The sequence below is a fragment of the Helianthus annuus genome, chromosome 9 (assembly GCF_002127325.2).
Source record: "Helianthus annuus cultivar XRQ/B chromosome 9, HanXRQr2.0-SUNRISE, whole genome shotgun sequence".
Taxonomy (NCBI): Eukaryota; Viridiplantae; Streptophyta; class Magnoliopsida; order Asterales; family Asteraceae; genus Helianthus; species Helianthus annuus.
This window is the reverse complement of record NC_035441.2, coordinates 149,240,458-149,257,498: the sequence shown is the minus strand read 5'-3', so window position 1 is coordinate 149,257,498 and position 17,041 is coordinate 149,240,458. Positions and strand designations below refer to the sequence as shown.

General features: G+C 41.2%; 1 protein-coding gene across 1 annotated transcript in view; it reads right to left on the bottom strand.

Moving 5' to 3' along the window:
• Positions 1-13,754, bottom strand: part of LOC110876355 (ER lumen protein-retaining receptor) — a 63,571-nt gene extending 49,817 nt beyond the window's left edge. Inside the window, 1 exon segment of the mRNA XM_035977075.1 lies at positions 13,337-13,754. Within this exon segment, the coding sequence (XP_035832968.1) occupies positions 13,337-13,754 (418 nt within the window).
• Between the last annotated feature and the right edge of the window lie 3,287 nt (positions 13,755-17,041).

The following is a 17,041-nucleotide window of genomic DNA, read 5'->3' as shown; positions in this document are numbered from 1 at the left end:
TTGTGTTTCTTATATTTAAAAAAGAATTTAAATCCGTATCTATTTTTATTTATTTTTAACATTCTAAGTTATTTGGCCACACGTGTTTGACGATAAGTTATCGCGAGCATTGTATCGATTCGGTTCGTTATAGTACCGAAACGATACATGCACTCTGTATAGAAAGCAACAAATGAATTATTTCGCCGGTAAAGACGAACATCGGTACTAACACCGATGGATCGATCGATTCAAATTATCACGATACTTGTGCCGATATTCATTTATTGTTGCATACAGAGTTGTATAAATGATTTTTTTTTTAAATTTGGAAACCAAAAAAATGAATACAAGAACTGGTATGTTTGTTGTTTAGTACGGTAGTGATATAGTGTTACTTTATCAAAATCAAAAGCAATAAAAATAAACGCAGATACCAATATACATGTTCAGTCGGTTTCGGTATAGTTTGGTATGATAGCAGCACCCATCGCGAAGCACAGGAGAATCTCACTAGTTATTATTATTATTATTATTATTAAATACATAATTATAGTTTAACTAAATCACAAAAAATAATAATTAAAAAGTTATACAGTCAACTCACGTCTCATTGCATGTTAATTTTTCACTTTTGATTTCTAGGTATGATGTCACACCCCAACCGATGGCGGAATCATCGGGGCGCGGCACTGAGCGAAACAGATTGTTCAGAAGTCTCCACAACAACTATCATACAATTCAGTTATATAACACGTCCCATACCGTGTCCCAAATAATAACAAGTTATCATAGAAATCAACTAAACAATATGGGAACTGTTTCGGCAACTCAAATTCTTAATTATTACAGACCGAATTAAATATTGTTTTAAGACTTCTAGACGGCTATCCGTAAATCTTACTGACTACAGGTGCCAGTACAAGATCTACAGATAATTATGGCCCTGGAGCAGGTATATGGACACTGTCCTAAGGTCACTGGCTCCTAGAAGCTTATTATTGCCTCGCTTCCCTAGCACGCTAGTAGCTTAAACACCTGTCACATACGTTAAAATAAAAGTCAATACATATAATGTAAAGGTGAGTACACAAGTTTGATATAGCATATAGAGTTCGAATAGTTTACGCATAACCAAGCACGTACACAAGGGCAAACGATGCATGTAAATTATCAACATGGGACCATCGATACCAACGACTTCGAGTTGACTGTCCGAGACAGTTCGCAATACATGATTACCACCGTAATCCATGCAAGTAATTGTCCTTAGCAACCCCCGTGTGAACGGGTGCTGAGTCCAAACTATAGTACTACGTTGCTAAAGCAGGTAGATAGCACTCCACGTGTAAACATAATAAACAGCAATCATTTAGACAAGTAATACATGCAAGTAGGTTAGCGTTCAAATAGTTTGTGTTGTTTGTGAATTTGATAGATTACGTATGTAACACCCAAAAGTGCTGAAAGCAAAAAGGGATCGAGTATACTCACAGTGATTGATGTGGATTGAAGGGAGCACTGAGAATAGGTTAGCCTGAATAGTTCGATACACAACGATGAGTAACGCGGAAAAAGTGAAACAATGTACTTGGATCGAGTAGGCCATTCGATCGGACAGCAGTTCGATCGAGTGGGCTGTTCGATTGGTTGGAAAGTCCGTTCGAACATCCGTTCGATCGGCCGGCTGGCTCGATCGGCTGGTTCCTTCAAGTGGATTGTTTCTTCCTTTGATGTGAAGGATGTGTTTGTGTATGATGGTTGTACTACCTTTCAAGTTGGCCGATCGAACAGCTGTTCGATCGGTTAGCCCAACCGATCGGTTAGCACTTCATTGTTTTTAAATATGTCACTCGATCGGTTGGCATGTTCGATCGGGTGACATTCCAATGTTTCGAAAAGTCTAAGTGTTTTGAAGTATAGTATCTCATGATTCGAGCAGTAATGATTACAATCGAGTGGCGTGGTCGATCGATCAGTACCTCGTCAATACTACACTTCATGAGTTTGTGGGACTAAGTGCTAGTCGATCGGTTAGCCTAGTCGATCGGCTGGCATAGTTGTTCGGTTGGGCTGTTCGATCGAACAGCCTAGCCGTTCGGCCAGCTTCTCGATTTGGTTAACCTTTCACTTAACACTTGGTTATTCCCGTTAATTGTTGATGTTTTAGAGATACTTTGACTACGAGTTGAACCACAAAACTGAAGTCCCCACTTAGCCTATTGACTCGAGCAGGAATCACCCAAGCTCGGCCAGAGACGGTTTGGAACCCAAGTTTAACGTTTAACCCGAGATCGGTAAATCTCTTGGTAAAACCCGAATCTTGAACCATGTGTTCGTTTAGAATGGTTTGTAAATCGGTTCAAGTCTCGTTTTCACCTTTTTTGAGTGTAAAAGAGTTGAAAGATAGATGAAAACCCATCTTCCAATCCTTTTCCACCGTGAAATGTTAAGATCTTTGGAAGATTTTAGGTTATTTATGTGGAAATCGGTTAGATCTAAGTTATTCATGGTGGAATGATGTCAAAACTTAGTGTTCTTGAAGAACACATGATGACATCACCCAAGAACACCTAGATCTTGGTGATTTCATGGATGAAATTCAGATTTTGAAAGATAGAAAGATGGAGAATCGATTAATGAACAAAAACGTACAAGGATTAGAGCGAAATACTTACCGGTTTGAGAGAAATCTGAGATTTAGTGAGAAGAAGAGGCTGGTCGGTCAGAGCTTTTCCAAAAGTGGAAAGTTTGACAAGGACAGCCCTATTTATAGGCTTCCAAAAGAGGAAAGGGTCAGCTGATCGAACAGCATCCCTGATCGAGCAGCTGTCCGATCGAACAGCCTGTTTGATCGGCTAGCCTGTTCGATCAGGTTGCCCTGTTCGATCGGCTTGCCTGGTTTTGAGTGTTTCGCGACGATTTTTTTGATATTTCGACTTCGATGAACGATGATTTGAGAATGATAGAATTCCTAATCAAATTACTTTTAGTCTCAACTACTATAACTAACATACAAGCATCCTTACAACCATTTCGGGTTCGATTTCCATTGAGTTTGATTCACCTTTGAGTCTTGATTGATTTGATTGATTCACCACACACTTTAACATAAAAGTAAACATGCACAAGTAACACATAAGGCACACACACACGTATAAGAAGTACTAAAATCCCCACACTTGAGTTTGATGATTGATTTGATTAGCTTGATTATTGATTGACTAGCTTTATTGCATTGTTACTTCCTATCATTCACAGTCGGTCGTTGATTCACAGTTCGATTATCGTCCGATTAGTTTGATTATACAACACTTACTCCAAATAATACGAAAATCAAAATGAAACTAAAATGAAATTAATCTTTATTAATCTTTAATTCCAATAACAGTCAACACTTGACTTTGACTTTGACTTTTGGAAAACACGGGGTGTTACAGTCTCCCCTCCTTTAGGGAATTTCGTCCCGAAATTAGGCCGAGAACCGTACATCGCCGTGTGATTTTACCAATTTGACGCTTCAGATCTATCTGAACAACTGTGGGTACTTGGCCTTCATGTCACTTTCGAGTTCCCAAGTGAACTCCGCGCCTCGTTTGCCTTCCCATCGTACTTTTACAATAGGAATGCGGGAGCGTCTGAGTTGCTTGGTCTGTCGGTCCATGATCTCGACAGGCTTTTCCACGAAGTGCAGCGTCTCATTGACCTGAAGATCGTCGAGTGGTATTATTGCGTCGTGGTCGGCTACGCATTTTCGAAGGTTTGAAATATGGAAAGTCGGGTGGACATTGCTGAGTTCCTCCGGTAATTCGAGTTTGTAGGCAACTTTACCGATCCTTTCCAGAATCTTAAAAGGTCCAACAAATCGAGGCGCAAGTTTCCCTCTTTTGCCGAATCGGACTACTCCCTTCCAAGGTGATACCTTTAGGAGCACGTAGTCGCCGATTGCAAATTCGCGGGGCCTGCGTCGTTTATCGGCGTACATCTTTTGTCTGTCCCGGGCCTTTACCAAATTTTCCCTTATCTGGTGGATCTTGTCAGTCGTTTCTTGCAGAATCTCGGGCCCAGTCAATTGTGAATGACCGACCTCGTGCCATACAATAGGCGAGCGACATCTCCTACCATACAAGGCTTCGAAAGGTGCCATTTCGATGCTGGAGTGATAGCTATTATTGTACGAAAATTCGACCAACGGTAGGTGTTTGCTCCAACTACCACCAAAATCGATAACACACGCACGGAGCATGTCTTCAATAGTACGTATCGTTCTTTCAGTCTGCCCGTCGGTTTGCGGGTGGAATGCGGTACTCAAATTCAGCGTCGTACCAAGAGCTGCTTGAAAAGTTTCCCACAATCTCGATGTAAACCGAGCATCGCGATCCGAAATGATGTCTCGAGGCGTACCATGATTCTTAATGATCTCGTCGGTGTAGATTTGGGCTAGTTTGGCCACCTTATAGTCTTCTCGTATTGGCAAAAAGTGGGCTGATTTGGTTAGACGGTCGACTATAACCCAAATACTGTCGTGACCTGATGGCGTGGTCGGAAGCTTAGTTATGAAATCCATAGCTATGCTTTCCCACTTCCATACGGGTATCGGCGGTTGTTCGAGTAAGCCTGAAGGTCTTTGGTGTTCAGCCTTGACTCTTGCACAAGTTAAACAGCTACCAACATATAGAGCAATATCCCTTTTCATCCCAGGCCACCAGTATTTGTAGCGAAGGTCCTGGTACATTTTATCCGCACCGGGATGAATGGAATATCGGGATTTGTGGGCTTCGTTCATGATGATCTTTCGCAAATCTGTCCTCCTCGGAACCCAGATTCGGTCCAGATAATAGAATATCCCGTTGGCTTTGCTCACGAGCTGAGTTCCATCGTGATAAATTCGTTCTTTCTTCAACGTACGCTCGTTAAAGCAAGCGTGTTGTGCTTCGCGGATGAGAGCTTCGAGGTTATACTGAGCCTGGATGTTTCGAACACCTATCACGTAATTCTTTCTGCTGAGGGCGTCTGCAACTACATTCGCCTTGCCTGGGTGATAACGGATCTCACAGTCGTAATCGTTGAGAAGTTCTACCCATCGGCGTTGACGCATATTGAGTTCCCTCTGGTTAAAGATATGTTGTAGGCTCTTGTGATCGGTGAAGATCGTGCACTTTGTACCATACAGGTAGTGTCGCCAAATCTTTAAGGCAAAGACAACTGCGCCTAGCTCAAGGTCATGGGTTGTATAGTTCTTCTCGTGGATTTTGAGCTGTCGAGATGCGTAAGCTATAACCTTGTCTCGTTGCATGAGAACACAGCCAAGTCCAAGGTTTGAAGCATCACAATAGACAACGAAGTCATCGCTTCCGTCCGGCAGTGTAAGAACTGGTGCATGGCACAGCATGTGTTTGAGGGTTTGGAAAGCAGTCTCCTGCGCGGTTCCCCACACAAAAGGCTTGTCTTTATGAGTAAGGGAGGTAAGTGGTACAGCAATCTTTGAGAATCCTTCGATGAATCGCCGGTTGTAACCAGCTAATCCGAGAAAAGAGCGAACTTCTGACGGATTCCTTGGCGTAACCCATCCCTTGACTGCCTCAATCTTTGCAGGATCAACGTGTATACCCCGACTATTCACAATGTGACCCAGAAATTGAACCTCCTCCAACCAGAACTCGCACTTGGAGAATTTGGCGTAGAGTTGGTTTCCCTGAAGTAACTCGAGAACCAATCGCAGATGCTGCGCATGTTCGGCCCTCGATCTGGAATAAATCAGGACATCGTCGATAAATACAATGACGAAACGGTCTAAGAACGGTTTACACACGCGATTCATCAGATCCATGAAAACCGCGGGTGCATTGGTCAAACCAAAAGGCATGACAACAAATTCGTAGTGGCCGTATCGGGTTCGAAAAGCGGTTTTGGGTATGTCTTCCTCTTGAATCCGCAACTGATGGTAGCCTGAACGTAGATCAATCTTGGAGAAACACTGAGCACCTTGTAGTTGGTCAAACAGATCATCGATTCTTGGTAAGGGGTATCGGTTCTTGATGGTCAGCTTATTCAATTCCCGATAGTCGATGCACATCCGGAACGACCCGTCCTTCTTTTTGACGAAAAGGACTGGCGCGCCCCAAGGAGAAGTGCTTGGGCGAATAAAGCCTTTTTCAAGTAGCTCTTGGAGTTGGCTTGATAGCTCGCGCATTTCGGACGGAGCTAGTCGGTAAGGGGCTTTGGCTACGGGATTGGCTCCAGGAATGAGGTCGATTCTAAAGTCGATATCGCGACTGGGAGGTAATCCAGGAAGATCATCAGGGAACACCTGAGGAAATTCTCGGACAACTGGAACATCTTTGACTTCAACTTTCTTTTTCTTGTCCGTCTCTGCTACAACAATGTTGGCCAAGAAGGCTCGATATTCCTTGCGGAGATATTTGCGAGCTTGAAGACAGGATATGAGCTTGAGATCTTTTGCAGTAGTTTCACCATAAACACATAGAATATCACCACTAGCTAGCACAAAACGAATCATCTTATCGGAACACACAACTTCAGCACGGTTTTCACGAAGAAAGTCCATGCCTACTATGACATCGAAACTTCCGAGCTGCATCGGAATGAGATTAATCGGGAATATATGATTGTTGAGCTCGAGAGTACAATCACGGAGCACAGAATTGACAGCAATGGTTCTTCCGGTAGCGACTTCTACTTCGAATGACGACGAAAGATAAGAGCGCTTACGTCTAAGAAGCTTCTCGAATTCAAAGGACACAAAGCAGTTATCGGCTCCAGTATCAAACAAACATGATGCATATATACCATTCACAAGGAACGTACCATTGACCACGTTGTTATCAGCTTGAGCCTGGCGTGCGTTGATGTTGAAAGTTCTGGCGTGAGCTGCTTGCTGTTGAGGCTGTTGTTGTTGTTGCTGGGGTTGTTGAGCTTCTTGTTTCACCACCCTGTTCGGGCACCGGTTTGCGAAGTGGTTAGGGTCACCACATGCAAAGCAGGTCCGAACATTGTTTGCCGGGGCCTGAGCGGCTTGTTGAGCTTGAGGAGCAGGGAGTAGAGCTTGGTTGGCAGTGACTTGGGCTTGAGCTTGACGGGGACCATAGCGGCAACTCGCAGTGAAATGCCCGTAAACGTTGCAGTGGGCACAGAATCGGCAGGCCACACCCACCGGGTGATGATAGGAACATGTAGCACAGAGTGGGTGGGGGCCGGTGTACGCACGCTTCGCTGGCGGCGCATTGATCACTGGCGCTGAACGCTGTGGCTGTTGCTGCTGGGCTGGTACAGACTGTAGTGGAGCAGCAGTGGTTGCGGCAGCGCAATTCTTGTTCTTCTTTCTTCTTCTCGAGGACTTGGAGGCTTGAGCAGTAGGGTTGTCGGTTGATGCGGTAGTAACTTGATGCAGGGGCTTGACTTGCTTATCCCAGAAACCAGCCTTCACCCGCTTGTCATTAATCTCAGCGGCGAGCAGGTAGGTCTCCTCAATCGTTGCGGGTTTTGAAGCTAGGACAAAATCCGCTACACAGTCAGGAAGAGCGCGGATGTATTTTTTTGATGGTCATGTCGGGAGTCTTGACCTGGTCTGGACAGATGATGCTTAACTGCTTGAAGCGAGCAGTGAGACCAGCGTTGTCACCCTTGTCTTGTTTAATACCCCAGAATTCATCCTCCAACTTCTGACGCTCATGGGAGGGGCAGTATTCTTCGATCATGATTTCCTTCAGCTTCTTCCATGACAGAGCATAGGCTGCGTCGTTTCCGCGCTTGTTTCTTTCAGCAGTCCACCAGTCCAAAGCACGGGACTGGAAGACGCCAGTAGCATTGAGAGTCCGGAGGTTATCTGGGCATCCACTTTGTCGAAAGGTGACTTCTATCGAGTCAAACCAGTGAAACATAGCCGTTGGACCATCCTCGCCGGTGAACTCTTTTGGCCCACATGCCTTAAATTGCTTGAAGCTAAAAGCAGTCTTGCTGGATTCTTTCGGAGCATCAGCTTGTGACATCTCAGATGATTTGCTGGCGTTCTCATAAACCTCACTCACGGCCTTCGCCACGGTCTTAGAGATGATAGCAGCCAGACGTCGATCTCTTTTCTCCTGGCGGGTAAGACGCGAGCGTGATCTAGGTTGTCCAGATGACGACATGGTCTGCAATAGACATCGTCACAGGCTCAACACAACGAATTCGAGTCTCACACGTTCTTAGATCTCTAAAGCTTAGAATCACGTCGCATCTCTCGTCACGTAACACATATAATCACATAAGCACATAATCATAGAGGCACATAAGCACAGAAGCAATTAGGGCACATAAGCACAGAAGCAATTAGGGCACATAAGCAATTAAGCAAATAGAGCACTTAATTTCCTAAACACGTACGCAATTTTATCACAGAGGTAGTCAGAAAACAGAAACCTATAACCACAAGTCGAGTGCCGTTCGTTTTGCGTATCGGATAGCACCACATTGTATCGTCTATCTTAGTCGTATAGCGTAGCATAGCACACCGGTTTCGTTTAGATCACATCAACAGGGATTTGAATCGAGATAGGGTAGCAACAAAAGTCACGCAGATTGATAACAAATGGAGTAACCAACAAATCTTAAAACACGTAAACAGGTAAATCATATAAAATCAACAAAGCAACACTCAAAATCGGAAAATGGATTGTCTGCGGCTACTAGACTTTGACTAACCATGGCAATTTAACTATTCACAGTTGACTTGTCGTCACTTTCGACTCTAGGGGACATGTTTCTGCCTCGATTCTTGGGCATTATGCATGCGCATTCTAGGCCATACTCGTGAGTTCAGGTCGTTGGAGTCCGTCAACTGCCTTGGCGAGATAAAAATAAAGTCGGAATAACTGCCAAGGTTAGGGTTTCACCCCTAGCTCAGCAATTTCTTCCTTGTTTTAAGAAAATTTAGAGGAAAGTTTTCATCAAATTACGGGTTTCAGCCCTAATTTGGTATAATTCTCCCCCGTTTGTTGATGGAAATTTGCACAAAGTAATTGGCAAAATTTTGTAATTTTAGGCAGGAATTTGCGGATTTCACTCCTAATCCCGTCCAAATTACGAAATTTGGCTCGGAGTTCGGATGTAATGATAGAATAGAAGGAAACATCATAACATAAAATAAGCACATAAACTTGGTCTCTTGGTTCCTAACTATAGTCTAGGTCTCTAAGACAGCGATCCGGACTAGATCGTGTCTAACCTAATTCCCTATAGTTATGGCTCTGATACCAATCTGTCACACCCCAACCGATGGCGGAATCATCGGGGCGCGGCACTGAGCGAAACAGATTGTTCAGAAGTCTCCACAACAACTATCATACAATTCAGTTATATAACACGTCCCATACCGTGTCCCAAATAATAACAAGTTATCATAGAAATCAACTAAACAATATGGGAACTGTTTCGGCAACTCAAATTCTTAATTATTACAGACCGAATTAAATATTGTTTTAAGACTTCTAGACGGCTATCCGTAAATCTTACTGACTACAGGTGCCAGTACAAGATCTACAGATAATTATGGCCCTGGAGCAGGTATATGGACACTGTCCTAAGGTCACTGGCTCCTAGAAGCTTATTATTGCCTCGCTTCCCTAGCACGCTAGTAGCTTAAACACCTGTCACATACGTTAAAATAAAAGTCAATACATATAATGTAAAGGTGAGTACACAAGTTTGATATAGCATATAGAGTTCGAATAGTTTACGCATAACCAAGCACGTACACAAGGGCAAACGATGCATGTAAATTATCAACATGGGACCATCGATACCAACGACTTCGAGTTGACTGTCCGAGACAGTTCGCAATACATGATTACCACCGTAATCCATGCAAGTAATTGTCCTTAGCAACCCCCGTGTGAACGGGTGCTGAGTCCAAACTATAGTACTACGTTGCTAAAGCAGGTAGATAGCACTCCACGTGTAAACATAATAAACAGCAATCATTTAGACAAGTAATACATGCAAGTAGGTTAGCGTTCAAATAGTTTGTGTTGTTTGTGAATTTGATAGATTACGTATGTAACACCCAAAAGTGCTGAAAGCAAAAAGGGATCGAGTATACTCTCAGTGATTGATGTGGATTGAAGGGAACACTGAGAATAGGTTAGCCTGAATAGTTCGATACACAACGATGAGTAACGCGGAAAAAGTGAAACAATGTACTTGGATCGAGTAGGCCATTCGATCGGACAGCAGTTCGATCGAGTGGGCTGTTCGATTGGTTGGAAAGTCCGTTCGAACATCCGTTCGATCGGCCGGCTGGCTCGATCGGCTGGTTCCTTCAAGTGGATTGTTTCTTCCTTTGATGTGAAGGATGTGTTTGTGTATGATGGTTGTACTACCTTTCAAGTTGGCCGATCGAACAGCTGTTCGATCGGTTAGCCCAACCGATCGGTTAGCACTTCATTGTTTTTAAATATGTCACTCGATCGGTTGGCATGTTCGATCGGGTGACATTCCAATGTTTCGAAAAGTCTAAGTGTTTTGAAGTATAGTATCTCATGATTCGAGCAGTAATGATTACAATCGAGTGGCGTGGTCGATCGATCAGTACCTCGTCAATACTACACTTCATGAGTTTGTGGGACTAAGTGCTAGTCGATCGGTTAGCCTAGTCGATCGGCTGGCATAGTTGTTCGGTTGGGCTGTTCGATCGAACAGCCTAGCCGTTCGGCCAGCTTCTCGATTTGGTTAACCTTTCACTTAACACTTGGTTATTCCCGTTAATTGTTGATGTTTTAGAGATACTTTGACTACGAGTTGAACCACAAAACTGAAGTCCCCACTTAGCCTACTGACTCGAGCAGGAATCACCCAAGCTCGGCCAGAGACGGTTTGGAACCCAAGTTTAACGTTTAACCCGAGATCGGTAAATCTCTTGGTAAAACCCGAATCTTGAACCATGTGTTCGTTTAGAATGGTTTGTAAATCGGTTCAAGTCTCGTTTTCACCTTTTTTGAGTGTAAAAGAGTTGAAAGATAGATGAAAACCCATCTTCCAATCCTTTTCCACCGTGAAATGTTAAGATCTTTGGAAGATTTTAGGTTATTTATGTGGAAATCGGTTAGATCTAAGTTATTCATGGTGGAATGATGTCAAAACTTAGTGTTCTTGAAGAACACATGATGACATCACCCAAGAACACTTAGATCTTGGTGATTTCATGGATGAAATTCAGATTTTGAAAGATAGAAAGATGGAGAATCGATTAATGAACAAAAACGTACAAGGATTAGAGCGAAATACTTACCGGTTTGAGAGAAATCTGAGATTTAGTGAGAAGAAGAGGCTGGTCGGTCAGAGCTTTTCCAAAAGTGGAAAGTTTGACAAGGACAGCCCTATTTATAGGCTTCCAAAAGAGGAAAGGGTCAGCTGATCGAACAGCATCCCTGATCGAGCAGCTGTCCGATCGAACAGCCTGTTCGATCGGCTAGCCTGTTCGATCAGGTTGCCCTGTTCGATCGGCTTGCCTGGTTTTGAGTGTTTCGCGACGATTTTTTTGATATTTCGACTTCGATGAACGATGATTTGAGAATGATAGAATTCCTAATCAAATTACTTTTAGTCTCAACTACTATAACTAACATACAAGCATCCTTACAACCATTTCGGGTTCGATTTCCATTGAGTTTGATTCACCTTTGAGTCTTGATTGATTTGATTGATTCACCACACACTTTAACATAAAAGTAAACATGCACAAGTAACACATAAGGCACACACACACGTATAAGAAGTACTAAAATCCCCACACTTGAGTTTGATGATTGATTTGATTAGCTTGATTATTGATTGACTAGCTTTATTGCATTGTTACTTCCTATCATTCACAGTCGGTCGTTGATTCACAGTTCGATTATCGTCCGATTAGTTTGATTATACAACACTTACTCCAAATAATACGAAAATCAAAATGAAACTAAAATGAAATTAATCTTTATTAATCTTTAATTCCAATAACAGTCAACACTTGACTTTGACTTTGACTTTTGGAAAACACGGGGTGTTACATATGAGAACTTACATCCGTATCGTTGTTGTTTACTCGTACATGAAACGTTTCAAATTCGGCGACATATACTGGCCTAACCCATCTATAGGTATAACAAGAAGAACTTGGGCATATGATGCTCGTAGACACTCAAAAATAGTTTTTTGTCTAAGAGTCAAGTCAAACTATACTTCAATGTCCTAGACAATTTTACTAAAAAAGGCACTCTCCAATGCATGTTGAGTTTAGGGGGCGGTGTCTTTTTTAGTTAAACCGCTGAAGTTGAAGCTTGGATTGTATCACGATGACAAGCCAAAGCACAAACATAATCAGAATCCATACCACGTATGCCATTGTCTCGTAAGATGTGGTCCTATAGTACCTAAGATTCGGCCCTCGAGGTTACAAAGGCATAAGATGAAACCTCTACAGCTGAATACAACCCCAAACTTAGAAGGTAAGGAGGCAACTCGCCACTGGAAGTCTCCAAAGAACCTCCACAAACTACCAATTCCTCAATAGCCTCACGTAAACCCTTGTCAAAGAATAATGCTGCATCTTCTATGTGTACCGGTTGGCATGTCCTCAAGCCAAAGAAAAGTTTGGCAATGCTCATACAAGATCGAACTAATAGTGTTGAAACTGATAGTGTGTATGAAACCTTGGACGTAAATTCTATGGAAACTGATATTGTGGGAACTATGTAAAACGGTTCTTACAACATGGGTCATGTACTTGTACTTACGTATAATGTATATGATATATCTGATTCTTGAACTTAGTCCAATCAATATGATTACTGGATTGATAGGACGACCGTTCCATTTTTCGGTCATATCGGTAATACTGTTTCTAACCTAACATTATAGTTAAACTTTTAAAGTTCCGGGTATCGCTGCACAACGTTTTGGATGATACAACAAGAACAACAATGGATACTTTGTCCAAGATGAAGGGGGACATGGACTAAAGATGTGTTCACAGGTGTGAACTTGTATAGGTAAAATAAAACATATCACAACACACTTGAATATTCAAACATAGGTTATCCAATGGGATTATGATATAGACACTCTTACTAATCACATCGTTGCCACTAGTGGCAAGGAAAAATTTAAAAAATAAAACAAAATAAAAGTAGAAGAAAAAATCGTTTGGTAAAAAAAAGAATTTAAGCAAAGACTTTTTTAGTAAATGAGTTAAAAAAAAACACTCCTTTTAAAAAAATGGCAATTTTTTAAAAAACAATACACTCTTTTAGCTAATAAAATTTTCAAATTATATAATTTTTCGTCTTTTCTCATCTTTTCTTCATTTTGTTGACGCTACAGCTTTCTTGTGGTTGAACCTCCAGATACTCCTCCGCAGGAAAATTTGTGTTCGCCAACTTTCCTCGATACCGTAGGTTGGCGATGTCGTAAGCTCTAGCGGCCTCTTCCTCCGTCTCGAAAGTCCCAAGCCACTTCCGCTCTTTCCCAGGAACCATTATCTCCGCAGCCCATTTCCCCGAGGGCCGTAAACTAACCCCTCTATACTCACTCTTCCGTTTTCTCTTCACTGCTTGGAAAAACTCACACCCTAAACAATCCGGAGTTTGCATTCCACAACGGCCGCATACTTCTTCCTCCGCCAGGCGCTCTCCAATCACAGAACCATCGTTGTTGCCGCCGCTTATGACGTGGCTGAGTGCAGCCACCATAATGGAATTCACATCGGCCGTTTTTGGGATAACTGCTGGTTTATTCATTTTTCATTTGAACAGTGAGATTGACTTTCGTATTAGCGTTATATATAGCTTTCCATTTGAGGAGGTAGGCCAACACTGAATGCACGCTGAGGAGTCAATCAACTATCTTAGCTGTATACTTACTTGTATTGTCGTCAACTGTTTTATAGATCCCACACCTTTTGCTGTCTACTTGTATTGTCGTCAACCGTTTTATAGACCCCACACCCTTTTATAATTAAACTAATTAAACTGTCAGTCCCTGAGGCTTGGAATATTACAAAAATAACACAAAATTATATTTTAGTTCGTTAACAAATAAAAATAAAGTTTAATAAGAAACATCTAACAATTAACTACCCTGCTGTTTTGTTTTTTGCTGTGTTCTTGCTGCTTGCTGAACTTCAAGTGGTGATTAATAAGGTATTTGTTGGCAGTTAGGCCGGAGGGTATGGGAGGCGCCACCCTGCCACATCTGCATCCATAGCGCCCCGGGGGCGCCAACCTTCATACCGCCGCCGTTAAAGGGGGGCGCCATCCTCCTTCCGCCAGCACGTTAACGAGTAGCCTTGGCATTTTCGAAGTTGATGGTGGTTAAATGGGGGCGCTATCTTCAGCCAAAGCCACACCCTGCAAGTTAAAGGGGGCGCCATCTTCAGCCAAAGCTACTCCCTGTGGTATGGACATGACATGGGGCTGAAGTTGCGTGATAAAGCCCTTAAGAGCTTTATACCACACCCTCCGGCCTTAAAAAAGCAATATATATTTACTGACTTTATTTTGTCATTTCTAAATACGTATGACATTCAATTATCTTCAAAAAGAGAGAGATTCAAAAACTTTTTAGTATTCTTTTTTAGTTCAAAAACTTTTTAGTATCTTCTAGAACTCAAAAGTACAAAGTTAACAATAATATTTTGATTTAATTAAGGATAATACTTAATCCTTATTATTCTAATCAGGGGCGGACCTAGAGTGATAGAAGGGGTAACCTCCGTTGCCTCTTGATGCTCCGTTGACACTCCGACAATAGTATAAATTTTGAAAAAAAATAATTTTTTTTCGGTTTCGTTACCCTTTTTTATAGAAATGTTACCCCACCTATACGGATTTTTTAGATCCACCACTGATTATATAAACGATTTCAATATGTCATCTCACATTGTCTTCTCAAATCTCACGCTTAGATTTTTTAGTTTTAAAGTTAAATTTCAAAATCTTCTCGTCATTCGAATTCCGAGCTCACCTGGGTTTTCGTCCCACCGGGTGTTATCCCAGAGAGTTCTGCTCTTATGGTGACAAAACGACTGTCAAATGTTAGCCTGCGGTATGGTTTCTTGAGGGAACGCCAAACCAAACTCCAAATCCAACGTGGGCCCGGTTAAGACAACATCGTCTGACTAAATGGGACAACAAAGCTATTCAATTTGAGAAGTGTGGTAGCAAAACACAAGAAAGTCACCGTTACAGGAAAAAAAAAAGAGTACCAGTGGCGGAACTAGAACATCAACTCAGGGGTATCCCAAAAAATTTTTTTTATCGTGCAATCATACAATATTAAAAAAACATGCCGCCCAATTGCCCAAATCAATAATCATTCAATTTTGGGCTATTATTTACTTATTTGGGCTTAGCAAATGTGTATTATTTACTTATTTGGGCTTACCTAATGTGTTATTATTTACTTATTTGGGCTTACCAACATCTTATTATTTTGTAAAAAAAAATTTGAGGGGTGTCCTCGTACTTGTTCAGGGGTGTCCTATGTATAAAAATCGAAAAAAATAAAAAATTTAACACTACTAGTAAAAACTTGAGCCGTAGCCCGGGCTACGCCCCACATAACTAAAGGTCCGCCCCTGAAGAGTACCATATTTGGTAATTATCACTACTAGAAAATACACCTATCTTGACACGCGAACAATGACACACGCTCATTTTATGACATTTTGAAACGTGTGTCAAGAAAAAAATGTCATGTTTTACGAATTCAATAAACTAATGACACCTTTTTTGCATGTCATCTTTTTAGCGTCATACAAAAAAACAAGAAAATTTTATGACATTCAAAGCGTGTGTCAAGAAAAAAAATATCATGGTTTACAAAATTTAACAAATTTATGACACTCTTTGTTGTGTGTCATAGTTTTAACGTCATAAAACACCATTATATTATTAGAATAATTATTTATTTAATTAATAATTAGGTTAGTAATCATATAATTAAACAACTAAATAAATATCTAATAATTATATTATTATTGTTATTATTATTGCAAACGAGAAACCGGATGTTATTTGTATAAATAAATCTTGTTATAAAAACTATATATAACGTTTTTTTTATATACCAATTAGCCCTAATATATTTTAATTACTCGTTATACTAAATAAATAAACGACAATATTATACTTAACGTGAATACAAGACTACAAGCCAGATCCTATACGCGATACACTCTTATTAGTATTATGTCATTTGACTAACCATCTACAGTTATTTAAATTAAGCAATTAAGTATTATTAGTCTAATACTAATCAATATAATGTGATTTGAATAACCAGGGTGGAAGTTGACTACAAAGTCCACTTTTCCTACAAAGTGTACAAAGTCATAAAATACTACAATTTCAGCCATAAACACACACTCAAAACCCCAAATAATAAAGTGAAGCTTACTAAAACGTCATATTTAGGGTTTTGTATTGTGTTTTGGATGATAAGACTTTGATTTTCGAATAACTAACATTAGTATGTTTTGTGTTGATTATTATGTTGTGTTTTATATTCATAGTTCCACGATTGTGTGTTTGAAGTTTTTATGGACTGTTAGGGTTTGAATATTGTGTTTTAGTGATCTTCACTCTGTTATTTGTCGGTTTTGAGTGTGTTTTATGGCTGAAATTGTGGTGTTTTATGACTTTGTACACTTTGTAGAAAAAATAGACTTTGTAGCCGAACCCCACCCTAAATAAGCAACCATCTACATTTATTTCACACCTCAACTTAATAAACCCCAACCCACCATTATTCTTTCTTCATTTCTTCTCCAACACAGAAACAACTAGAAAAGAGATATAGAGGGTGATAGAGCAAACAAAGTAGAGAGAGAAAATGAAAGAGTGAGCAATACAGAGAGAGAGCGCGTGGGTGAACGAGGAGCCGGACATGGTCTCTAGCCGGACGTTCCAGTGCAACGACCGGTAGGGGTGTGCAAAAGACGAACCATAATCGAAAACTAAACCGCTAACCGAAAAAATAACTAAAATTGACCAAACCGATGGGTTATGGTTAAGTGTATCTCCAT